This window comes from Orbicella franksi, chromosome 7, assembly GCF_964199315.1.
Source record: "Orbicella franksi chromosome 7, jaOrbFran1.1, whole genome shotgun sequence".
Taxonomy (NCBI): Eukaryota; Metazoa; Cnidaria; class Anthozoa; order Scleractinia; family Merulinidae; genus Orbicella; species Orbicella franksi.
The window spans coordinates 20,703,825-20,730,853 of NC_138151.1; the positions used below are offsets into that span (position 1 = coordinate 20,703,825).

At 39.6% G+C, this 27,029-nt stretch overlaps 2 protein-coding genes across 4 annotated transcripts in view; one reads left to right on the plus strand and one right to left on the minus strand.

Annotated features, from left to right (window-relative positions):
* LOC145492319 (neural cell adhesion molecule 1-like) overlaps nt 1–21,303 on the plus strand; it is a 30,833-nt gene extending 9,530 nt beyond the window's left edge. Inside the window, exons 3-9 of one of the 2 annotated variants that reach the window (XM_081471747.1) lie at nt 9,226–9,480; nt 15,231–15,506; nt 15,817–16,065; nt 17,018–17,284; nt 18,251–18,547; nt 20,800–20,910; nt 21,256–21,303. In XM_081471747.1, the coding sequence (XP_081327873.1) occupies nt 9,226–9,480; nt 15,231–15,506; nt 15,817–16,065; nt 17,018–17,284; nt 18,251–18,547; nt 20,800–20,910; nt 21,256–21,266 (1,466 nt within the window). In that variant the 3' untranslated portion in view covers nt 21,267–21,303. Of the gene's footprint in view, nt 1–9,225; nt 9,481–15,230; nt 15,507–15,816; nt 16,066–17,017; nt 17,285–18,250; nt 18,548–20,799; nt 21,035–21,255 lie in introns of those variants that run through there. The other variant, XM_081471746.1, reaches the window with a different exon arrangement.
* LOC145492428 (uncharacterized) overlaps nt 11,815–27,029 on the minus strand; it is a 456,732-nt gene continuing 441,517 nt past the window's right edge. The window contains exon 6 of one of the 2 annotated variants that reach the window (XM_081471875.1): nt 11,815–14,478. In XM_081471875.1, the coding sequence (XP_081328001.1) occupies nt 12,223–13,038 (816 nt within the window). In that variant the 5' untranslated portion in view covers nt 13,039–14,478 and the 3' untranslated portion in view covers nt 11,815–12,222. Of the gene's footprint in view, nt 14,808–27,029 lie in introns of both variants that reach the window. The other variant, XM_081471876.1, reaches the window with a different exon arrangement.

Below are 27,029 nucleotides of genomic sequence, written 5' to 3' on the forward strand. Positions count from 1 at the left end.
TCGACACTGTCTTACTTCACTCAAACTGGAGCAGCTTACAACGAAAATACTTAAGCAAAATTCCAACAGACGTAAGCGCGTTGAGTTGTGGGCCAAAAACATGAAAAATTTCGGGAATTTCGGACACCATTTCCCCCGCGCGACATCCGCAAAAATCCTCACAGCATGTACGCGCGTGTGCCACAGGCGATGGTGCAATTTGTTCTAAAAATAGAATTATTGTCCCATATCATGGGGACAACCCCAATACTAGAAATGGCGCGTGCTTACGGTCTCCGTCCCCGATTATGGCTCCTGGTTCAGACAGGTTTTCCCTACTGTCTTCTTAAAGCATCTTTTCACCAGCCCTTTATCCCTTTCCTAGAATTCTCTCCACCACGAAGCTCTTTCCGTTATGAAATTCCAGGTGATGTCATGGCTGGAAAGGAACTGTTGTGAAACATCTGTTTTCAAGAACTTGAGTTTGCGTTCTTTCAAGCTCTTGAGCCCCCCCCTCCCCCGGGGGGGGGCAACTCTCATTTGGAAAAGATGGGGGTACTCGTCAGAAATTTTGAAAAGAACCCCTAAGAGGTGCCAAGATGCTGTTTTGCGGCCTTAGCTTGAATTTTTTTTTTTCACCCCTAAGAGGTACCAATTCTGAAGCAAAACATTATCTCCTGTCATATTTTTCCAGAAAAGCTCCCGCTGTGGACCTTTTGAGGTTGAACTCCCTAAGACGTACCAAAACCGCTCTTGTCACCCCTTATGCGCAGGTGATCATATTCATGTAATCTGCGCAATATAAATTATTATTATTATTATTATTATTATTGTTACTATTATTACTATTGTCATTATTATTATTATTATTGTTACTATTATTACTATTGTCATTATTATTATTATTATTATCATCATCATTAATATTATTGTTATTATTATTACAAAACTCTTAGTTTTAATACTGGTTTTTTTTCTTTTAGATTTAAGCTTTTTTTTCCTTTAACATTTCAACAACATTTATTCTTTCCTCTGTTAAAAAGAGGGACATGTAGGGTAGGAATTGCCTAGAGTATACACATAACTATCATTTCACATTATTTTACTTTTACTTGTGTAAGGAGCCCATTACCCTACATGTGTACATAGCCTCTTAATGCTTGTAAATGGTTACAGAGTATAATTGAAATTTTCACAGGAATTACTTTAGGGAAAAACCTTAGGAACTGAACTTTTGCCAGATAAATGTAAGATTTAAGTTTGTGTGAAAAAGTACTCAATAAAGATCGTTTATTATTATTGAAAAAAAAAATATTATTATTGCTTTTATGAACCTCACGATGTTTATTATTATTATTATTATTATTATTATTATCATTATCATTTATTAAATGGTACGACGAGCACCCCATCCTTTTATATGGGAGTTCCCCCCCCTTCCTGGGTTGAGCCATGGCTTTGAAAGTTTTTGCGCTGTCTGAAATGGAAAAAAATCAGAATGATCAGTCTGGGACTTGCCGACGACTTGTAAATGGTCCGAATGTTCTATAAAGCAAATGCCTGAGTAGTCTGTTCTTCTATTGATTCTAGTTGCAAGGCTCGTAATGTGGTACATACGCTGGGCCGGGCATTCCTATACATAAAGTTCAGTCGGGACTCCTAACATAATAACGATGGGCCAAAAAATAGCATTGTTATACCTCCCAACTCAAATACGTTTCCGATTGGAGGAGAACATGTTAGTGTCGTGGGTTAAAACTCACTAGCACCCTAGGGCGAACAAAACTCACTAACTCCCTACGTAAACAACAACTTGAACTTTAGACTCGCACGTGATCAGGTCGTGCTCCTTGAAACCGCGGTAAATTTGTGAGCCAGCCCGCTGCAAGCGGTATAACAAAACACTCAATGACTGGGCCCGCCGGAAATAGTGAGTTTTGTTTCCCCTCGACCTCAGTCTTCCAACATTGAGGGTCTCGGGGAAACAAAACTCACTGTTTTCCTTAGGGCCAGTCATTAAGGGCTTGGTGTCCAACTATCCTTTAAACAGTTCAAAGGCATCAAATCGTGTAGGTAGTCTAACATTTCGAGTTCGTCTCGGACTAACCATCTTAAAGTGAACGTGGGCTGGCAGTCTGCTACACAGGCATCGGCGAACTAGTAGACTTTGGATGTTCTGTCTCTCCTTTTGCTACTTTGCGTGCTTGGTTCCTGGTTACTCTTGATGGGCAGGCAACCTTTTCACAAATGGCACATTTCGTTTTATATCAGCACCAGCCTTGCTCCAAACTGGCAATTCTTCCTCTTTCTTCTTTCTTGTCTATGACTTCAAAAGGGCTTAAGTTGTAGTTTGGAAATCCGCCTTCGTTCCTGTCTCATTTGTGCTTTTTGACGAGTGATAGCTTAGCTAGAAGGATCGAGTTATAGAGGTGATGCGATTTAGGCAAATGAGCAGCCGGTTGAGCACCCGAGAACTTCCGGTGTTACTTTATTCTAACAGCAGGTAATCAACGTAACGATCAAATTGTGCAAATAAACTTGACTCTCTTTGCACGCTGAGAGTCCATCAGAACTCATGCAAAGTGAAACCGAGTTTCCAAGTCGGTCTAACTCCCAGTGACACTGAAGACTCAATTTGCATTGAGTAACACAAAATAACCACGTTTTCTTGTCCTCGAATTCACTGAACAATTACAAAAATAGATCGATTCAGAGCCACATATAATTTCCAAAATGTTTAGGTAGCTCTGAACCCTATGTACAGATTTTTTTCAAACTTTGCCAAAAGTTGCGTCTTATCATGTTAATTAAAATTTGATAATATAGAAAAAATTATTCATGTGTAATCATATTATTCCTCGCCTTAGTTTATCCTTTTTGGACAAGGTTGGTTTTTGGCTGGGTTTTTGGTGGCAGGGAGGTTTATTTCTTTTGATGTTCCATGGTTCTTATTTCGTGTCTTCGGATGTGGAAATAAACTTCTCTCTTGGCCAAAAACACACTGTGTTGTTGATGTGTTGTTGGCGGGGACGATTACTTTTTTAATATACTCACCTAACAAGAGAATGCAATCATCAATACACTGTGTCATTTACAACAAAAAATAACACAGATGGCGTGGACATTCAATTGACCATAAAAAAACCAGGAAATCGCCTTAAACAATGTGCGAAGAGATGCATTTAGTGCTTTTCATGCATTCTTGCAGCTTGTGAGAGTCGTAAGCAAATCCAACCCGGCGTAACAGGAGAAGAAATTTTAGCAGTCTATGAAACAGCTGCTCCCAACAGCACAAAGAGAACTATAAAATTCGGCTTGGTAGTATTTAAAAATACATATATGTTATTTGCCGGCTGGGAGGACCGTATAGTGAAAAACTGTGACTGAGGTCTTGAAAATACTGCCCGAGGCCGCAGGCCGAGGGCAGCATTTTCAAGCCCAAGGTCACAGTTTTGACTATACGGACCGACTCTAAGCCGGCAAACAACATGTCTATTTTTTTTTGGCTCTAAAACGAGGAATGAGGAATTGAGGAACGGGGAACGGGGAACGGGGAAATCTCTAAAAGGGGGAATCTCTAAAAGAGGGAATCTCTAAAATGGAGAATCTCTAAAAGGGGGAATCTCTAAAACGGGGAATCTCTAAAAGGTGGAATCTCTAAAAGAGGGAATCTCTAAAAAGGAGAATCTCTAAAAGGGGGAATCTCTAAAAGGGGGAATCTCTAAAAGGGGGAATCTCTAAAAGGGGGAATCTCTAAAAGGGGGAATCTCTAAAAGGTGGAATCTCTAAAAGAGGGAATCTCTAAAAGAGGGAATCTCTAAAAGGGGGAATCTCTAAGAGGGGGAATCTCTAAAAGAGGGAATCTCTGAAAGAGGGAATCTCTAAAAGAGGGAATCTCTAAAACAGGGAATCTCTAAAACAGGGAATCTCTAAAACAGGGAATCTCTAACAGGGGGAATCTTTAAAAGGGAGAATCTCTAAACGGGGGAATCTCTAAAAGGGGGAATCTCTAAAAGGGGCAATCTCTAAAAGGGGGAATCTCTAAAAGAGGGAATCACTAAAAGAGGGAATCTCTAAAAGAGGGAATCTCTAAAAGAGGGAATCTCTAAAAGGGGAAATCTCTAAAAGGGGGAATCTCTAAAAGAGGGAATCCCTGAAAGAGGGAATCTCTAAAAGGGGGAATCTCTAAAAGGGGGAATCTCTAAAAGGGGCAATCTCTAAAAGGGGCAATCTCTAAAAGGGGCAATCTCTAAAAGAGGGAATCTCTGAAAGAGGGAATCTCTAAAAGGGGGAATCTCTAAAAGGGGGAATCTCTAAAAGGAGGAATCTCTAAAAGGGGCAATCTCTAAAAGGGGCAATCTCTAAAAGGGGCAATCTCTAAAAGGAGCAATCTCTAAAAGAGGGAATCTCTGAAAGAGGGAATCTCTAAAAGGGGGAATCTCTAAAAGGAGAAATCTCTAAAAGGGGCAATCTCTAAAAGGGGCAATCTCTAAAAGGGGCAATCTCTAAACGGGGGAATCTCTAAAAGGGGGAATTTCAAAAGGGGGAATCTCTAAAAGGGGGAATCTGTAAGTTTTTTTACACCCCTCACTCTTGATATTACTCTCATGATCCTTTTTTTGTCCTGTAGACAAAACGATAATTTAATTTATTCTAAACCACAAAGTCAAATAACAAATTTTCATAACAGTATATTCTTAGTGTTTTCTTAGTGTTTTCTCAGCTCCTACAAATTGATGGCGACTGAACAATATCTGCCTTTATCGTATTTTAAACCAAAAAGCAGGATTTCGTCAAGCACTCCAAAACAACAGAACAAAACTAACAAACCTGGCAACGATATGTGCCTATGTTCTAAGCCCTAAAGTTTCTATGTATATTCTTAGTTCAGGAGTGACGTACAGATCTCGTTTGGATATCTAGCGATCGGCTTTCGCCAAAATCAGTGAGCTTACATATCACAGGCTCGTGTTTCCACGCATAAGCTATCTTATTTCGATCCATCTCCGCACGATAGTGGTGATTGCTAACAACACATTTGCCGGTTTCAAGTCCCTGTGCGCTATTCCATTTTCGTGCAAGTAGAGCAGTCCTCCTGCAACATCAGCGGCAATGTTATCCATAAATGTGCCCTCTATTCCATTGCAGTCTTGACTGTCGATAAGGTACATTAACTCGTTTAACGAGTTCAGCTTTCCTTCATCGCCGAAAACTTCAATATCGAAATACACGTAATCTTCCATAATTGCCATGGGGTCCTGGCAAACAGCTTTGAATTGAACGATGGTTTCGTGGCGTAGCTTTGACAACAATGTGGCCTCTTTAACAAAAACTTCAACAAAGTCCGCAGAGGACGAGAGCAGTTTCTGCACTACGACGTCCACTGATTGCGTTCAGGGAATATTTAGTTCTTAATACGGCACCAAATGAACCTTGTCCGATAACATCTTGTGTGCTGAGGTCATCCCACTTAATGTGGAAGACCTTGGAACTTACCGACCTTTTTCTTTCGAAAAGTAAATGGCAGAGGAACTTTAAATTCCTCTCCACCTGACGGCATGGCGCAAAGAGCGGTCTGGATTAACAAGGAATCACTGATTATAATGAGCAAATTCCCGCCAAAATCTCTGACTAGGACAAAGGAATTTCTCTAGGAAGTATTGTGAAAAATGGCATGAAACTCTAAATTCTCCTTACCACCGACGCGACACCTTGAATCAAAACTCCCGCGAGCAGTTGGCGATTCATGCATTCATATCGTTTCCAAAGTCGCCCATTCAAATTTTTTGGAACTAGAAAATTATTGTAATGGAGTTTGAAATTTCCTCAATGGAAGATAATCTATATGTCTGTAAACTAACGCCGTAATAAACTTCCGTTCATATCGGCAAAATTTTCAAAACGTTAAACAACCCACCAAGTATGTTTTAGCACAGTGAACGATGACAACAGATCTTGTCGCGACATCTTGACAAAAGTGGTCACAAAGAACAAGTCCGGATAAAATGTAGGTTAAAATTTGTTCGTCAGCGAATAACAATCCCGTATTGTCGTTTTTCTTTCATCAACCAACGTGTGGAACAAAGTGACATATACATATAAACCTGAGATATATATTCCGACAGATATAACCTGACAGATACATTCCCTGAGGAGATTAAGTTTTTAAACTTGACCTTTGCGCGTTCCTGTGACATTTCCTGCAAAATGGCTAGATTGCGCAATGTCAGAGGCAGGAATAACTACTAATAATAACTTTACCTGGTTATTAAAAAGATTTATTAAAAGATGTTTTATCCTGCGAACAGGCGTTCTAGCGAGATCGTGTAGAACGGACGAAAAGAAATATTTGGCAAGCAAAGGGAAGCCGAGCCGAGCGATGCAATTTTGTTTCGCAAATTTCCCACTTGAGAGCATGTTCGAAGTCCATAAGCATTGAAAATTTCTCATTTTTAAGATTACCACTTTTAAAGATTCTCCGTTTTAATGATTCCCGCTTTTAATGATTCCCGCTTTTAAAAATTCCCGCTTTTAAGGATTCCCGCTTTTAAAGATTCCCCATTTTAAAGATTCCCACTTTTAAAGATTCCCCCTTTTAGAGATTCCCCCTTTTAGAGATTCCCCCTTTTAGAGATTCACCCTTTTATAGATTCCCCCGTTTAGAGATTCCCCCTTTTAGAGATTCCCCCTTTTAGAGATTCCCCCTCTTAGAGTTTCCCCCTTTTAGAGATTGCTCCTTTTAGAGATTGCCCCTTTTAGAGATTGCCCCTTTTAGAGATTCACCCTTTTAGAGATTCCCTCTTTTAGAGATTCCCCCGTTTAGAGATTCCCCCTTTTAGAGATTCCCCCTCTTAGAGATTCCCCCTCTTAGAGATTCCCCCTTTTAGAGACGGCCTCCTTTTAGAGATTCCCCCTTTTAGAGATTCCCCCTTTTAGAGATTCCCCGTTCCCCGTTCCCCGTTCCCCGTTCCCCGTTCCCCGTTTCTCGATTCCTCGTTTCCCCATTTTTTTTTTTCAACAGTAAATAGGTTTTACAGATTACAATTCAAATGGGTTTGTTTACGCAACTCTTGTCATTGAATCGGCTTGCGCGCCGTCTACTAACGATTTGTAAAAAATTTTGGCAACGAGTGAGTAACTTAGATAGTACACAAAGAAAGATGTATTAAAGAACAGATTTTTTTCGAACTTCTTTATGTTAGTTGCATTTATTTCACCAGTCAAGTTCTCCAAAATTGTTTCTGCGGTGCGAAATTTCGTGCGGAGTTTGAAGTTTTACTACAAAAACAATTTCTGTCAGTCGTTGCTTTTAACATCACTTGAAATCAGACTTTTCTAGCGTAGATTGAATAGCAAAAAGCGAGGAAATTTTTTAAGTGTATTCCACAGAAATTCTCCTAAGTACAGCAACGATCAGAGAGGTATACTCGACTGAAATTGACTCAAATTCTACAGCGAGACTGAAACACAGGATTACGTGCCATTACAGCGCAAAGCTACAAACAACCAAGCAAACTCTCACGACTTCAAAACACTCAATTGAATTTACTTACAGTGACTTTCCTTGCCATTTTAAAATGAACAGAGATAAACTTGCGTTGACCAATCGTCGATGGATATGTAAAAAAGGCAAAAGATTGACGATTACCGCTAACTTTTAGGAACGAAATTTAGGCAGCGGGGAAAAAATCCTGTCCGTGGGCCGCATCGTAAAAAGCTGGACCGGTCACGTGCTTATGATTAGCCAATCAAATTCGAGGATTTACGATTCCGGCCCGCTCAGATGCTTGAAAAAAAAAAGGTTTGGTATCGGCGAATAGTCCGAAAACCGACACAAAACTGTTTCTTTACAGTTGCAATTTACAACAACTTAGACAAAGCAACTTAAGTGTTATTGTTTAGAGGTTAGCGAAATTAAAACAATAAAACTTATGAAATCTATTAAAATCAGGGAGACTTAACAACTCCTTTTGTAGCCGACCAACGTGACCTGTACCTATAAAAGTTTTAGAAAACACGACGGGAGTTTCTACGACAAAAAGTCGGTTGTTCTTTTCAGTCTGCATGAATCAGTCTTCCGGGCAGAAAATTGTTGCAAACGTTGTGAAGACTGTTATGACCTAATCTTTTCGATAAATCAACTAATCAACCACTTTTCCCGCTGTGTTAACCGTTTTGTAATTTCACTAACTATACGAAACACATTTGATTTCTGTTGCTGATCATATGATGAATCAAGTGACTTTTTTTGCACTGTTGCACATTTTTTGGCGAATCAAGGGAGAATTCAAAATTCGAGGGACTTTCTGCACTCATTTTTTTCGTTTTTTTTTTATCCTGCTGCTTTGACAATTATTCCCTCAGTGTCTGTGGATAGTGGTGGATATTATATCCACCAAAAGCCACCTCCATTGCGGGAATTATCCTTCAAGTTTATTATTGTTAAAATTATTTATGCTGAAGCAGTCATTTTTTCGGCTGTAGCTTTACCAGTCGTTTAAAGAATCGAATTCAACGTCGAAAAATACTGTACATTACCATTTTGTTTTCTGAAGTCCTTAGAGCTGCATTATATCGGCGATCAATATTAAAAACACTTTTCGGCCATCGAAGGAAAACACTGAATTTCCAGGTATTCTTAACATAAAAGGTTTTTATGACCCTGTAACCCATGATTTTACTCGTCAGTGTCTCTTAAATATCGTTTACGGTTTCTACTTTCCATTTTAAAGCAAAAAGAGGTAATTTCTGTGTTATGAACAGAATCTAGACCTTGGAAGCTTGCCGCGACACGCGTTATGTATTGCAGAGTGTGACATTTCATATTGGTTTACACAAGGGAGCGTGTATACGGAAGGAAGGACGGAGAGACGGACAAAATTTCTTAGCTCGATTAGTTGCCAAATTTTCGAAGCAATGAGGCTCCTCTAACGCGCCTTTGGTGGGAGGGAGCTCCCCTATGAATCAGTTCAAACTCTCGTCCTCATCCTACCGATTTCAGTTACTTTTATGTATGCGAAGAATCCATTCTTTGTTTGTCTTGAAATTTCCTGGGTAACTATTCTTTGAGACATCTTAGTTAAACGTCGTCGCTTCTGTATGTATTGCATGTCATTTATTTTTAATGCTCTCGTAATATTTTAGTAGTGATCAGGTCGAAATATTTGTTCCCCATTTTAAAATTTTATGAAACTTTCGTGTGCTCATTAAGAACCCTTGTCATAACATTTCAACTATCTTTTGTAGCGGTACCACAGATAGACGGGCTTACGGTACAATCAAGTTACATTGAGGGGTCAGCGGTCAGTATCACCTGTACAGCATCAGGGATACCAGACCCAGATGTACAATGGATCAGAAATGGAAAAGTGAAAAATTCAGGGAAGAATACAGCGTTATTGACTTTCAGTAGCATAAAGAGAGCAGATGGTGGACAGTACACCTGTAGAGCCAACAACTCAGTAGGAAGTGCTGAAAATCACACGACACTTGTGGTTCATTGTAAGTAATGTTTTTGAATCGCTGATATTTATGAACTGATGACATCAATGTGATATACGAAACTATTTTTATGGAGACTGTCTCATGAAAACTAGACCAGTTAGTTCCTGATCGAAAACTAAAGTGTCTGTGTTTTTTTTGTGCGTGCGTGCGTGTTTTGTGAAAGTAAAGAAACGGTTTTTTTTTTTACTTAGAAAATTCCCCAGCTGCTTTTCGAGTTCTAGCTATGGGTGTGAATTTGACTCCTTCCTTTTCTCTTTCTCTCGCTTTTCCTTCGCACCTTCGCTTCTCTTCGACATTTCTTGCATCTACTGACCTTCACAGTGGATTGCGAGTCGCTTGCACGATATTTTACATGTTTCAGGTGAAACGATTTCCTCACACGCTGAATGATTTGTTTTTCATTGGCAATGTTTCTCATTTGTTCTTTGCATTTCTGAAAGTACTCAACATCATAACCACAGAAATAACCTACATGACAAGATTTTATTTCCCGAACGTGTCCACTAGAGCTGAGTAATTAGCAATTTTGTGAAGCGTCTGTATGTATAATTGTTAAACAGTTAATAACTGCGTCATGTCTTCATGCGACGACTCAGTATTGGTCTACTGTTCTGGGGTCACTGGTTAAAATCCGGGCGGTAAAAAGGATCTTTTCTTTTTCCTTTTTTCTTTTATTTTTGCTGAGGATGAACAGCAGCTGTTTATATTGTCTTTCAAAACTTCCCTCTAGTGCTTTTTTTTTGCAACTGCCTCATCTCGAGGACGCCATGTATAAAATAATAGTTTGGAAATTTATATCTGACAAAAGTACATTGGAGAACTTAAGTGGATTGGGTCCGATTACACCATCAGATGGTGCATTACAGTATTAAACGAGTGAACTCATTCAAGGAAATCCTTATCGCTTAAATTTGGGTTTGTTTAGCACGGTATCCTAATTGCGCATGCTAGTTGCTACTCCAAACGAGAAGTCTGAATTATAACGAAATATAATTTCCTGACAAGAAACTTATTCTATGCGGCCAGTTAGAAGCGGAGTCGCTCCAACCGCCCAGTTGAATGAATTCTTAAAGCTACCGACCGTCCTATACACGAATTCAAAATTTGCACGAAATTTCACACCGGAAAAACAATTTTGGAGAACTCAACTGGTGAACTAAATGCAACTAACATAAAGTAGTTCGAAATAAATCTGTTCTTTAATACATCTTTCTTTGTCTAGTATCTGAGTTGCTCGCTCGTTCGCTCGTTGGATTTTTTACGAATGGTTTGTAGACGGCGCGTAAGCCGATTCAATGGCAAAGTTGCGTAAACAAACCCACTTGTAAGCCAATTTACCGCAGGAAAAAAAGATAAAGATGTTACTGGCCGGCTTATGGTCGGTCCGTATAGTGAAAAACTGTGACCTCGGGCTTGAAAATGCTCAGTACCATCGGCCTGCGGCCTCGGGCAGCATTTTCAAGACCTCGGTAACAGTTTTTCCTCATACGGACCTCCCAGCCGGCCAATAACATATATATATTACCCCTGCTAGCTGAGGAAGGATATCTGTGATATGCCCGAAGTTTGCCAAGATCAAATACGCTCTCTCGGTCAAGTTTGTGATCAGATTTAATGATGACTGATGACGCGTACACAGCTGTCAAATTAGAACTGGCTTTGCTGAATGAATACATAATCAACTAAGAAAACTGAGATGGAGTTCAGTTCAGTGTTGGGGTCAACAGCTTCAATACTTTAAATCATTTTCGTACCTTATCGACTACCTTAATGACCAGTCAGTAGAATAAAACCTACTAAGGGACCGGTCATTATTTACTGGGGGAGGGAGGGCCACTATATTTGGGGGGAGGGTCACTATTTTTGAGCTCCACTTTGGGGAGGGACGTTTAAAAAAAAAAATTAAATTCAGGGGAGGGCTACGATTTTTTGAGATTATAAGTATTTACCACGAGTCTTTGAACTCAGAGTTCTCTTGATTTGGGTCACTCTACCCCGTGGAGTTTAATTTGTCACTGGCTTCAGGATGAAAAGTGAAATACGAGCCTGTAATAAAAGTACATGTATTATGAATACAAAAGATCTTTGTTAAAGGCATAACTGTTCAATGAAACACTTTGTATTTGTGTCGGTTTCTTACATGATTCATTTGTTGTACGAAGTTTGTACAAAATAATTAATTTAAAAATACCACACATGAGAAGATGTCATGACCAGTAGCAGCTAAAAACTGCAAAAGTTCCATTTCTGACTTGCGCACGTGCACCACACATTGCAATTGCTTATAACTAATGATACCCAATAATATGCTGCACTTTTTGAACAGAAACAATATTTTCTTCGAGAATTAAAATAATATAGAAAACTTCTGACAGTTAGTCTGACACGTGATCCAGGTATGGTGTGCAAGTTGGGGAATTATCCCAGTATGGGCCATAATGGTCATCTGAAGTCTTCTTCTGCACTGGACTGATTCGGCTGGCCGCTTCAAAAACGCGGCAGTTATCGTCATCATCGTATCCGGCGTCGTCACCATCATCATCATCATCATCATCATCATTCAGATCATCATCATCTTCATTGTCGTCGCCGTGGTAACTACTGGTACTGGTTACAGCATTGCCTCCATTTTTGCCTAGTAGGTTCGAGAGGTAGGCCCTTGCGTCACTGCTAAGCCGAGCTGTATCATGTTGGCATACCAATAACTCCAATCATTTCTTCTCTCTTTTGTTCAATTTTTCAATTTTTTTCCTTTACTATATGACTTTCTTCACAGCGAGAGTCCTCGTCTAATCCAGGGGCGATCTTTTTCATAACTTCTGACGTCCTCTGAGAGGTACGCATAGCCTTACGTTTTGCCGCACGGTGTCTGTTCTGTTTTTTCGATCGCGATATTCTCTTAAAGGCTCCAAAATCTACCTGAAAGAGATTCGAGGCTTTCCTTCCAAGGTCAATTATCTTTGATCTTGTGGAAACCAGCTTGGTTTTAACTGGCAGCTCAGAAATTACGTCCTCGTCAAACTTGTATGATGTTCTTCGGCCAGCTTTAATTTTTCCGTTTGCAAGAATTGAGGACTGTAAATCACTCGTCACTTTGTTTTCAATTTCTTGTACAAAGTTTTCTACCTGTTCCATTTGATTTAAGTTCATTGTTGTAATGCTGGAATCATGGGGCTTTAATGTGTGGTTCTCCCTCAGTAGGTAGCCAGCTGTGGAGCGGTTTTCTGTGTTCTCCAGCTGCTGTGTTTTCCTCTTCACCTTCTTAACTTCTTGGCGTACCGTGTACTGGCGCCTCGCCTCCTTGTGGAACTCTTCCGAAAACTTTTTTTTGGATACAGCTAAAAAGGAGACATTTTCAACAAAAAAGGATTCATACACTTGGTTGTAGAAGTGGTTCATTGGTGTTCGTGGATTTGGAACCCAACCAAGCGCCTTGTCTCTCCGTATTTGTAGCTCAGATGAACTTGTTTCCGTACCAGTCACTGGCTCATTCACAGGGGAATTGTTTCCTTGTTTGTATGCTTTAAGAAGCCTTTCTGCTTCAAAGACGCTCATCCCTTTTTTTAGAGTAAGAAATCAAGAATGATCAATATAATTAGCCAAAAGCGACATATGGTATCTTTGATACTGGCGTATTTTAAGGACGATATCTGTATTATTGATTCTATCAAACAAGGTTGATATCTGACTATAGGAAAAGCTGAGAGTTATTTATAAACCACTGTTTTACTGTTTTGCTGTTGGGGAGAGTCACAATTTTTTTATTTGAGTTTTTGGGGGGTCAATTTTTTTTAAACCCTTTATGGGGGAGGACCACAACTTCTTAGCCAAACTTTTTCTCAGTTTAGTGGCCCTTCCCCCGCCAGTAAATAATTGCCGGTCCCTAAAGTAGCGATGAAGAAACATAGAACAAAGTACAGATATCCTTCAAACTGAAAGAGCTGATAATTGTGGCGATTCTCAACAGCTTTATCAAATCCGACTTCGTGGTGTCAACACTGTGTTCTTTGTTAAACCAATCGTCTTTAAAGGCTCGTTCTGCGATGCTTTCGATGGTTTCATCCACAGGTACGTTAGTGAAAAGTGGAGATACATCATACGACACCAAATTGTCGTGGTCTTTGATTTCCATCTCATGGAGTTCGTCGGCAAATAGGAATATGTCGCTGATTGTGTGGTCGTTGACGGACAGGGGTTTTAGCTTCTCATCCAGCCAATTTGCAAGCTTGTAGTTGTACATTCCCGTGGCTAATAGAATTGGATGCATGGCTAGATTCTTCTTGTGGGTTTTCGGAAGAACGTAGAGATGTGCGAGTCTTGAACCTAGTCTCGATTACTGAATCCGCAATGGTTTTAGGCAGGATCCTTTGTACAACCGAGGATAACTCCTTCTCCTGAAGTAATGTATGGTAGTGCTTCAGTAGTGCTTCGGGGGTCTACCTCGTGTTCTTGGAAGACCCCCGAAGCATTACCATCCATTACTTTTTTACGCGGCCGAAGTGAGCAGAGCAAAGGATTGAGACCGTTGAAAGAACAGTTGTTTAACACAAACCATGGTAAATATAGTCATAGGTTTAACTGTTCTTTAGGCCTAAATATTGACTGAAAAATACCGACTGGAAAACGCTGAAACTACGATCTCCAAGCATCTAAATTTCAAACATTTTCTGGCGGGGCATGTCCTCACACCCCTCTAGAGGGCTCGCGCCTTCGGCGCTCGAAAAGTAAAACAATGTCTACTGTCAAATTTGGGACGTCTACTTGAAAACGTATTGACAGTCCTCCGCGGCTGTCAAATGAGATCAGGAAGGTTAATCTGGTTTACCTGAAATAACTTGATTCTCGCCAAAGTAACGCGGCCCTTTGACGAGGTTGTGGTACTAGCCGTATGCTTTCTTAGTTTCTTGGTGCAAGATCAACGCATCCAATTTTTTCTTCTAGAGTCATCGCAAATGCTATAAGTGTTTCTTCGTCCATTTTCAAAGTATTTTTTCACTTAACCCTATGTTTTCGACCCTGAAAATTCACCTTTTCCATTAGCTCAGAGCATAAAACTACATGTAAGAGCCCTGGTTATCATTCCCCGCCTTATTCCCTGCTATCGCTGTGAAAAATCTGCAAGAGAATCTCGCAACTCTCACCATTTGATCACGCAACGCAGCAACATCCACGCGAGAGCCCCCGACATGTGCGTGGATCCGCGCGGATATATGACGTCAGGATGGCGCAATTTGTCCTAAAAATAGAAAAATTGTCCCATATCATAGGTGCGCGCGGATCCCAAGACTTACGGTCTCCATCCCCGATTATGGCTCCTGGTTTATCTCATTATTTCTGCCCGCACTTTTGTCACGCTTACCGATAAATTCTGATGCTGAGGAGAGTTAAAGAGACTGTTGATTATCTATTTTGTTTAATTGCTATTAGCCTCGTAACCAAGTTAAACTTAGTACTTAGAATCTTTTCCCATCTTTTTGAAATATCAAAATTATTTTACTAAGGTTGACTTTCACTAGCACATAAATATAAGGATAACCCGACATACGCAGACGCAATGTTGAAAACCAGCCCTCAGTGTTCACGGCTATCCATTCTCCCGAAGATTTTCTCGTCAATTGTAATTCCAGTTTGATTAAATATTGAGAGGTCTGTGATAGCTAATTTAGGACAATTTTAATTAGGTTCCAGCAAAAAACGTCAGCGATATTAATTAGATTTTAAGGTTCCTTCTTGATTAACATCACTAGACAAACCTGAAGGTACAACACTGAACACTAGTGCAGCTGATAATACCGTCACACAAGGAGGATCAGTAACGTTCACATGTCACGTCACGGCAGCTAAGCCACAAGTGTCATGGTACAAGTTTTATTTGAATGATACAGATGTCGTCAAAGACAGTAATGACAATCAATACACCATCAACAATGTACAGCGGTCTCAGCGCTATGGCACGTACAAATGTGTACCAAGTAATGATGTTGGAGATGGACCAGAGGCCACCGTGATACTTAACGTAAATGGTGAGTAACATGTTTGGCATTCAATGGCTGTGGGTTATTTTCACTTAAAAGAACCGTTTTCATTAAATTTTGCAGTTAGCGCAATTTAGACCAATTCACGAACATTGCTGTCGTCTCTGTCGTGTTTGCGTCTTCCTAATTCGACTTAGGTAAACGTTAAGGGTCAAATGAAAAATGAATTCATAGGTGGTGAACCGACCTATCTATTAATTGGAAAAGGTAATAAAAAATTCTATGAAAATGGCAATACTGTGAAGACGAAAGCCGTGGACAGACGGCTAATTTAGTTTCATTGTTCTTTTCTGTTTAGTTCCAGTCCAGTTTACCGCCTTGCCGCAAAACCTAACAGTAAATGAAACAAATCCTATTGTTGTGAGCTGTGATGCCTCAGGTTTTCCCGATCCTTCTTTCAAATGGAAAAAAGCTGGACAAATTTTGTCTCAGCCAAAGAAACTAAGCATTCAAACGAGTGACAGAAGTGATACTGGAATGTACGTGTGTACTGCAAGCAATGGAGTGGGACAAGATAAGACAGTACAAGCTTATGTTACTGTGCAATGTAAGTCTACATTCCATCATGTCATAAAGTTGTATCAGGTGTTGCAGTACCTTAGCTAACAATTGTAGCAGCTAAGGAACTAGTTTTTTTGTGTAACTCTCAATTAAATTGCACAGTCCTATAATGTACCACCTAGTATATTGATGTTAACACACTGATTGCTACAACAATTTACTTAGTTATGAGATGATGACATAAATAAAAACAAAACTTTAAATGGTTTTCATTGTCTAATATTTCAATAAAACTAATTGATTATTAATAATTAATTTAAAATTATAGTTCTCCTCGGTAACGTAATCTATGTTTGTTAACATTCACTTTCGTGTGTGGGGTAATGTAATTACAGTAATAGTTCAAAATATTGCTTAAAATACTAATGCTTTAAAAATTCAAATTACAGTAGTAATGCAATATAACAACTAACGTCAAACGTTTGAAGTATGTTGAAGCTTTATTACACTTAAGAACTCTACCTGCTCTATGACATACATTTTATTCTCCTAACTTGCGAAGTTCAAACATATGTATCACACAGCGAATCACTCTCTTTCTCCGGGCTACACATGAAATTGTTTAGGCATTTCTTCTGGGTGTTTAAACACGTCTTGTTAGGCTGCAAGGACTCAGTCAAGTAAGCATCTCTATTTATCCACTTTATCCAAGTCGCCATTCCACGTTACAGATTATGGCACAGTTATCCTTTGATCTCAGGAACAGAGCCTTATTGCATGTTAACCTAGTGGTTGTATGAAATTGCTCACAGATAGTCTCTGATAGCTCAGTGGTTAGAGTCGGTATCTGGAAGGCGAGGGTGGACTGACATTGAAGAGTCAGATTTTATTCTTTCTCAAGAAATACATTCCACTATACATATTGTGAAACATGTTTGCTGTTATCAACCATCGTTATCTAGCATTTTTTGATATGAGATGTTATTTGAAATTTTTAGATCCGCCTACAATAAAAGAAGTCACTTCATCAGCTGATAAGTCTTGGATTGGTCGGACAGTGTCGTTGGAGTGTGTGTCAGATGGTGTTCCTACACCAACACTCACCTGGTATAAACCTGATGGCAGTCAAATAAGCAGCGTTACGGCTACACAGAACACAGTGAATGTGAAAATGAGCGTAAATCAAGATTTCAGTGGTTACAAGTGCGATGCTGACAATGGACTCGCTCCTGCTAATTTCAAGATAGTGAAAATAGAACAAATAAGTAGGTCCCTTTTGTTGTAATTTCAAAATGACGTATTTTATGCTGACTTTAAGTTTCTTTTTACTGCGTCTTTCAATAACACGTGAAATTTGAAGTTCCAAACTTAGCTAACGATTGCGTTTTTGACTGCCATTAGTCATAATTACGAGAGGATCTAAGGAACCTAGAAAAGAAGAAACAAAATGGATCGAAATCTGCCAATCACAATCCAAAGACGTGACCTTTCAAACCCTTCTGTTTCCTGAAATAATTGATGACAGCGAAGCACGTAACCGTTAGCTGAGCAGAGTTCACGTATCACTAAAATGCGCAGTATAGAAGCGCAGTTTTCAAGTGAGCTGTATCTTACTTTTTGTTTGCTATGACAAGGTTAACAATAACTGTATGTTATTTTCCCGTCGGGAGGTCCGTATTCGGAAAAACTGCGCCCGAGGTCTTGAGTACCGCCCGAGTTGTTCCCAATACGAAGCGACCAAGACCGCCAAATAATGTGTTTATTTTTTTTCTCCAGCCGTTTAGTTCAAATCTGGCGTACGCGTGCGTTTGACATTTCGGGCAAAAAAGCGATACTGTTTGCTTGGAATCCCTAATTATTTGACTCTGTGTTGAATGTTTACATTTTACGTTATCTTACGGTGTAATAAAAAGCTTGAAAAGTTGCCAAAGTTGAAAATTTCGGAGCGGTCCGTAATCGACGTCCGATTGGGAAAATCCGGACTGCTGGAGCGCGCGCGTTTAGCCAATCAGATTCAAGGATTTTGGGTTCTGGACCGCTGAGAAGCTGGAGAAGAAAATAAAATTCAATAGAGTAGTAGTGATTTTTCGTGATGCTGTAGAAAGGGATTCATGCACAGAATAACCTCGAGTAATGAAACTCTTTATTTTGAAATATTAAACCACGTGCTTCTTTAATAACTTTTGTGTTATCCGTATCTTTCTTCTCTTTTTTTTTTTTCGTTCTCTTAGAGAAGCCAGACTCCCCAGCCATCGCTCAGTTAGACATTCAAGCCGCTTCACAGCCTTCACTAACAGTAAAATGGACTGCACCAACTGATGATGGAGGGAGTCCTATCACAGCATACCGAGTAGTTATACTGAAGGGTGACACTAAGATAAAGAATGAGAATATAACTGACCCTGCTATAATACTTCTGTCTGTTGGAGGTCTGGAGAGAGATACCAAGTACACTGTGAAGGTGTTTGCGAGGAATGCTGTGTTTGAGGGACCTGCTGCAGAAAAGGAAGTGAGGACTAAGTATGAAGGTAACGAACTGTGATGCTGTCACGCTATCACGATTTTTGTATTTGGATTATCAGTTGTTGATGAATAATCTTCAAATGATTTAATTTACTCCGAACACGTACATATATACACCCGAAAGAAATACTACAGAATAAACTTTAAACCAGTTTTAAGGATGGCTCGATTTTTACTAGAGACGCAACTTGGGCGAAGAACGGTAGTTTGTCTGATAATTTGTCCGTGTATAAACACGGATAAACAAACGGATCATCGACGCACAGCCTAGTTTTAGTTTCATTTCGTCTATACGGATGGTTTGTCTGTTTGCGCGTATTTATACACAGACGAATTATTAGATGAACTGTCGTTCTTTTCCCAAATTCGTACCAGACAGATGATCCGTCTCTATTATAAATCAAGCAAATTGAGAGTAGAGCCTGTAATTTTTTGATAAAATTGGGAGAGGCAGAGGCAGAGGCAGAGGCAGCGTGGCCGAGTGGTTAGGGAGGCCGGACTTGAAATCCGGAGGTCGCGGATTCAAGTCCCGCTCTGACCACTGAGCTGGAGTTGTTTCGCGGGAGAGCTTTGTTCAACTCCTTGGTCATGCTTGCAAATAGCCAACTGGTCTGCCTTCCGCCAATTAAGATTTTTAAGCCTATTATGTTTATTTTCGAAATTTCTTGTCTCAGTTTAAGTGGCATGCCTGAAAACTAGCTAGTTGTAGCTAAGTGCATCTGCTACTATAAACATTAAAAAAAAAAAAGCTCATTTAGTCTTTCCAGAGATAGTGAAATCGGGAGTGGATTTCCTTGGTAATACAACATAAACCGCCCCCGACTTTAAAGATGGTGATTAATAATCGAGATTTGCTATGACAATACACCATAGCTAGTTTTCTCGATAGAAAATTCCACAGTTTGCGACATAGTTTGCTTTATTTCTGAAAGGAGTATGCCCAGGGAAATTTAAATTCAATATATAGCTATAGCCAAGCCTGAAAGCGATCACAATAATCAACCATAAATGAAAAGAGGAATTTTCCCCTGGATCAGAAACTCAAAAAATTATCAATTGTGAGCATGTGATTGTTCAGTGTGTGATTTCATTATTTTTTTCTAGTTACATTTCAAAAAACCCTACCAAATGAGTCTACCCACGATTGTAGAAATTACGTACGCAATATATCAGGGACGATTGTGTAAGGAATATTGTCGGAAGAAAAGTCAACAACACGCCAGGGTTTAATTTCCGCCGAAATTTTGCCTTTGCATGTACCTCGTTACTCTCCCCCAGAGTAATAACCTGGCTTGAGCCCGCGATCCAATCAAAAACCTACTACTTGGTCAGCGGTCAACTTCAAAACATCACGCGACTTCGACGAGTTCTTGACCTGAGCCCGCGATATGGTCACGTGACACTAGTCAGCGGATACCTTCTTTTGGGGTAAGACAAGCAAGAGGAGTTCGTATAGAGTGATCGTCCGGGTGAGTGCAGTTCTGAAAAGAACTGTTGTTGGTGACTGACGTTTCGACAACCTGAGCGGAAGTCATCTTCAGAGTCAAGTGAATAGTGTTTGTCAGTCGATGATGTTATAAGTCTGGTCCGTTGAACGTGATTGGTCAGTATAGCCATGATGGTATTGGCTGAAAGACTCGTGTAAAGTTTGGCATCAGTCACTGGTGGGTTTCGATCCGTCTATTGTTAGTCAAATAGGTCGGGTTTTGGTCCGTGTATTGTTAAGTCGGTCAGACAACAGGGAAAATTGTCACGATAGGGTAGTGTTTACAAATAAATGTGGTGCTTGAGTGGTACAAGGGTTGCGTATCTAGAGAAGTGTATTCTATTCTAGACTCCTTCTAGTTTTACCATCTGCTGTCCAACACTCTTTAATGTTATTTTCTTTTAACTTTCCTGGCACTCTCTTTCATTAGGGGAAAAAAAAATCTGCGTGTTCTAACATATATGTCAATTTTGCAACATTCGCTTTGATGTTTTGGCGTAAGTTTTTACAATTTCTATTTATTCACGCCATCGGAAAATCATAATAGTTCGTTTACATTCACATTTACATTTTGCTCACCAAACGATTTCCCTCATAATCCTGTAGACCAAGCCATAGCGACTCTCAGCCTCTGTCAGCTTGTTTATTGCATTAAAAACACAGATGGTAGGGGGGGAAGGGAGGAATGGCTCGATAAGAAATCTCCTAGAGTCCGGAGGGTACAACTTTTACAACAGTCATTAATATGTCAATACTTTCTTGACACTATAGGAAATTGTGAAGACAGGCTGACTACTCCATGCCAACCGTATAAGGATGCTGGTTATTGTGATACGTACCCTGATAGCATGACGTATTGGTGCGAGAAGACATGTTTCATGTGTAAGTTGTGCAGAAATTAGTCATAAAAAAAAGACCTAATCGTAAGAAAGATTTCAGTAGAGAGGTGTTCATGGCCAATAATGGAACAAGTCCATAAAAATGAATTCAGATCGTTTACCATAAGCCAAACCACGATCGTACATGCGCATATAACATGCTACCACGCATCAAACAATCATCAGTTACATGGCAACTGAAAAATAATGTTAATACCATTTGTATGTACTTTCAAAACAGTATATAATATAAATTCAGTGATAGTTGTAAGGAAGAATTCATGTATATATTGACTGCCCGTAACTTAACTAATGTACTGAAAGTCATTTTTTCTATGTTTGGTTGCAGGTCAGGGATAAATGATGAAAAACGCGTGACTACCTTAATAGATCGGGGTTTATTCTTGTAAAAGTATATGAAATTAACAAGAGAATAAAATCAACAGATCAAAACATGTGTAGGTTTTGGTTCATTCATTTTCTCTGATGATTTTCGTTTCCATCCATCTTATTGACTAAGCTGCCGTGCGCTATCACCCGTTAGTGGAATTCTACTAGTATTACTATACTAATGTAAATGCTGTAATCTAATTTGCTGAGCCATTGAACAATATCAGCCATTAGGTCGTCTAGGAAATGGCGACATTTTTTTCGTCTTTCCGAAGTTTTGGAGGAACATTTTGATGCAAATGGATAATTAAATTCCTGAGAAGTCAAAATGAAGGACATTTTCGGTTTCTTGACATTTACAGAAAAACCTTTTCGTAGCTAGAGAAAAAAGTCTTCGTAAAAACTGCCTTTAAAATTGGCAATTTTAATGAATTTATGTTTACTTTGTTGTCCCATGTCAAAGAATTTTAGTATACGCTCAGTATCACTAATAATATGATTTTCCTTTTTCTGCAGACGTACGTCAACCTCAAAGAATACGACAATACTTTGTACGCAAATGTTGAGGATCTCAAAGCTGAATAACCAATTTATCGCCTAATTTGTAATCAAGATGTTGGTTTTTATAAATGACTTTCACTGCCCGGACAGTTCCAATAAAACTGATCCACATTCTAGCTCCCTAAATCCTGTTCTAGTAAACAAGAAGATCTGTTAGATCTTATAACCGCGCTTTTAAAATTTAACTGTTTGCTTAGCACTACAGTGGCAATGCAGTGCACATTCCAAAGCAGTCCTTGATGATTCATTGATTACTGTAGACACCACATCACTTGATCAACACAAACTGTATTATTGCACCATCACTCGTACTCGTAGCCATTGTGAAATCTCCGATGGCATAATGTTCTTAATCTGGAACTTTCTTCGGGATATGTATGGGCATGAACGATACGAACGCAACAATAATAACACTATTAAAAGTCATGATTAAATTTAATTGGTTTTTCAATGAGTAAAGGGCTAGCAAAGTAGTCACACGAGTCACATAATTCAAGAATTACGTTATTCGCGGCTATCTTCAGTACGGTGGTTATTTCCCTACCAATGACGTAATCCTTGCATGTTCTGACATGTTCTTTGCTTGGCTTGCAAATATTTAATTTTCCTTCCGATCTTGAACTCGCAGCGATGAAACAGCCAAAGAATTTACTTCATTTGCCTAAAACCACAAGAAATACTAGCAAAACTGCAAATAAATTAATGACCGTCGCTTCTGCCGAAATAACTTTGCAAAGTAAACACGATCTTATTTGTCACCTAGGGAAAGTGAAAGCTACAACGTTAGCGCATTCCATGGCTGACGTAATACTTTTTTTAGCGTGTTTATTATTCCCTTTGAATCCAACGCTTCGATAAAACCAAAAGAAAATATATTTTACCCACAACATAGAAAACAATATCCGTAAAATTGTCCGTGTATTAATGTTTCAACAGCTTTTGGCAAACAAACACCACACCTTGCGTGACTCGAAATTTGGCCGAGCGGAGGTCTGCGTCTGGTCACCGACAAAAAACAAGAAGATCTTTAAGATCTTACAACCACGCTTTTACAGGTTAACTGTTTTGGTAGCACGAGTGACCCGAAGAAAAAAAAAACGACAAAAAAAAACAAAAAAAAAAAACATCTAGTCCATGGGCCAGGGCAGGTTCTCGGTACCACTCAGGGGGAAAAATGTGAGTGATATCTGATGAAAGGTTGTATGAAGGACTTTTCAAATTTACTTGATAGCAATCGTGAAAGAGTAGCTTTCAGTATTTTTTGCGTACTTCTTTTTTTCAAAAATATTGCTGTGACATGGAAACGAGGCTCACATTTAAACAGTTATTTTAAATGCGTTCTTTATTTATAATATTAATAAATTACTACATTGTACAGTAAACAGCTTTTCTTAACATTTTTGGTTAAAAACTAAAATTTATAAGTTGATTTGAAAAAGAAAAACTTGAATGAAACCATGCAGCCCAAACTCTCAAAGCATCATGAGCAAGATGACGGTCTCGCTGCATGGTAAATACTTCAAAGTTCTTGCCAAATTTTCGCAGTTTGGACTCTCTTTATCGAGTAATATTGAGAAAAAGGGAACACTTAGTATTTTTATGCTCACTGAATAAAATACTTACAAACATTCAACAGTCTCTGTTCGACTCAAGGAAACTTGACTACAGTTTCAATTCTTGTTTTATTTCTAGACCAAACTAGGCGACCAGCTTTTAAAACTTGTATTATTCACTGCTCATATGATAGAAGTCGGCTAATTTGTCCTATTTAATAAAAAAAAAAATCTCGACTCTTTGAAATATTTATTGAAGGCGGCTAAAATTAAAAGTCATGGGCCATTGCTTTATTCATTGGCAGAGAATACCAAGGAAGGAGAAATTCCCCAAGTCATATATCACAGGAAATGCTGAAGTCTTTTTAGCACGAAGCGAGATTAGTTGGAGAGCATTTTTCATACAACGGCCGCGAAACAGATTTCGAGGTTTAATTTGGAAAGCGAACAGCAAAGATCTCGTTGGCAAGAGTCAAGCACGAGCAGAAGTTGCACGAAAATATACACTTCTTGCGAAAATAAGACTGCATGTACAAGAACACGCGATCCCTTTGACCCGGTAGGTTGACTTGTATGTAGATGCTTTAGAAACGCTGCTTTTGCTGCGGATGATAGTAGCCTTATTGGCCTTGCCTATCGTGATTTGGTAGCAGCTGAAGCTTGTTACCATGGTCGGTGCTTTTGAGATTGTACCTGACCAGATAAAGCGAGCAACTACACTGACTTGGAACGCAGTGAACACGACGCCGATGAAAACCAATTTTTTTGATATAGAGTCTCAAGCTTATGACAAACTGTTTGAGTTTATTTGATCAGATTTATTAAATCCCAGGCTTATTTAGATGGTTGATCTAAGAGCGAATCAGTAATCTCCATGCGATAAATGGGCGCTACTGAAATATCCGAATCAACGAAAAAGACATTTCTGAAGAAAGTTAGAAAACGATTTCGGCGACTTGTTACAATTTGAAGATCTCCCGAACAATAATAAAGTTGTTGTTCTTTCCAAAAATTTTTCAAATGTTTAACTGGCCAGAGAGATAGTAACTTTATCTCAGCAATTCGACAACAGGGCTGACTCCATGTAAAGTCAAGGAAAATAGTAAGTTGGACTGTACATCTGTAATGTAGTTTCAAATAATACTGAAATGGCATGGCCACCGAAATCTTCTGAACTATGTGAGAATGCAATAAATCTCCCAGCAGAACTAGATGCCTTTCTATATACTCTTCTAACTAACAACTCAGAAATCCCAACGGAATATCCTCATCGCCACCGGTGCCTTGTTGGCAACTCTTTTGGGCAAGACATTATATACGGGATAACTGGAGGAAAACCTTCCAAGCAAATGTTAATACCATACGCAGTAAAAGCTTTGCAAACCGCAATGTTGAACTTATACAGATGTTAATCCGATGTGGGTATGGGATTGCCTATACGCAAATTGAGGAAATTAACACAGCACTTTGCCTACAAAAAATGGCCGTGACGTCTGATAATGATGTCCCTTTGCCGAAAAATATTCAGGCAACGCTTGTGTGGGATAATATTGATAGAATAGAAGAGAAACTTTATGGCACAGGAACATCTCATCGAGTAAATGTTATTGCTGTCGAAGCCAGGCATTTTGGTCCCGGAACCTCCTTCCGCCCCCTGGAACTGAGCAAGCTAGGACAAGGAAAAGAAGACATGAAATTGATGATGTCGATGCTTGACGGAAGCTGCATCAATCCCTTTGAGGGAGAAAGGCAAGACTTGGTTGTCTATCGACCGGCAACATCGCAACTCCTCAGATAGAGAATGATCTGCATGCTTCCGGCAGAGGCTTTCGGATAGACGGCTTATAAGACATTTTGTCATGACAGGCTTGGGTCTGAACAAAGTAAGGTGAAATTCTGCGACAAAATTACGAACCTCAAAGCTTAAACAAGGAGATGAAAGGACAAATAGGGTCAAGCAAGGAAGTAATCATTAAAGCTGATCGTGCGCAGTTTGCTCAAATGATCATGCTGAGAACAGAACGTTGAAGATGAATGATGTACTGAACCACCCTCTCGGACCTCGCCCTTGGGCCCTTGACACGGCTGATGGGTTGCTTAGGAGAACCAACAAATCATCACTTGCCAAGGAGCCAGCCAGAAAAATATGACAGCAGCAGATATGATTCCTCAGCCGTGCGGGCGAATTTTTGACGAAATGGTAATGCTCCAGAAGATAAGAGGCGACCAGAAAACATTTGCTGAATTGGTTGACAGTATGATGTCCATGGTTTTGCGTGAAGGAACAGACAGCCAGCGTATTGATGTGGTCTTCGACGTTTACAGAAATAATTCCATCAAAAACCACAAGAGAGAGAAGAGAGGCTCAGAAAGCGGTCATAAAGTCAGAAACTTCAAGGTAGACTACAAGATGCATCAATGGCGGACATTCTTGCCCAATTCCAGGAATAAATCGCTCCTGAGCAAATTTATTTCAGAAAAGTGGCAAAATAAGAGGCACAGAAAGAGGTTCGCTGGAAAGACAATCTTCGTAACGACCGAGGATTACTGCTATGAACTCTCCTCAATCGGAGTAACCGCAAGGGAAGAGCTAAGGTCGACGCACGAGGAAGCGGGTACCAGAGTGTTTCTCCATGCAGCACATACAGAGCTGTAGTTATTACGTCTAAGGCTTTTTTTTTATTATCGCATGGTTATGGAGTCTGTAACGCTATTAGACTTTGTTGTAAGATTCTGTGCCAAACAAGGCAAAATTGACTCGAACCAGCTACCTCCCTGCGCAGATTGTTTCTGTTGTTTAAGGATGTTCTCCTTGAGAGCAAACTACCAATTGCAAGCAGCTATTTGGAGAAGTTTACAGAGTTGCCTTCAAGTCCCTTCACCAGTTGGTCAAGGATCGGTCGAGGATTACTGCAACTTATCCATCAAATGGATGAAAGGCAAACCCTCCCCTACAGTTCTTCTTGAGTTTCTCTCCTGTTTTTGTGCAAGATCATGCAAGCTGTCCACGTGCCAACCTGCTTTATGAATAGCCTTAAATGCATCGATATGTACCGTGAATGCAACAATAGGGGCCTTAAGTAATGACGGCGGCGACGCCAGAGAACCTTCGAATTTCGCAGCAGTATGGATTTTTTCGGTGCACCTATCTGTCCCAGAACTTACTCAAGCTAAATGTGTAATGCCAGAGTTGAATTCCAGATTAAAATACGAAACATTAGCCGCTGCCGTTCGCGTTCTCCAAAATACGCAGAACCAAGTCATTTTACGTTGTTATTTTGAAGAGGACGGCAAAGAAATGTACGAAGATTTATAACGCACTTGCACAGCCATTGTTCTGGTCATTAAATATTTTTTTGGGTAACGTTCTCGTTGCCGTTGCCGTCGTGGGTTGCTTAAGGTCTCTAATTGTTCTGCTCATCAAACCTTTTGTTTGGTGACGTTCTCGTTGCCGTTGCCGTCATGGTTTTCTTAAACTCCCTAATAGTGCTGAGGAGGAGGAGATTCTTGATGAACAATGTTCTGATGACGAGGAGGATCAGGAAAATTAAGGCATTTTAAATATCAATAGAAATAATCCGTTAAGCTAGATTAAGAAGATAGTGTTGAGGAAATTGTG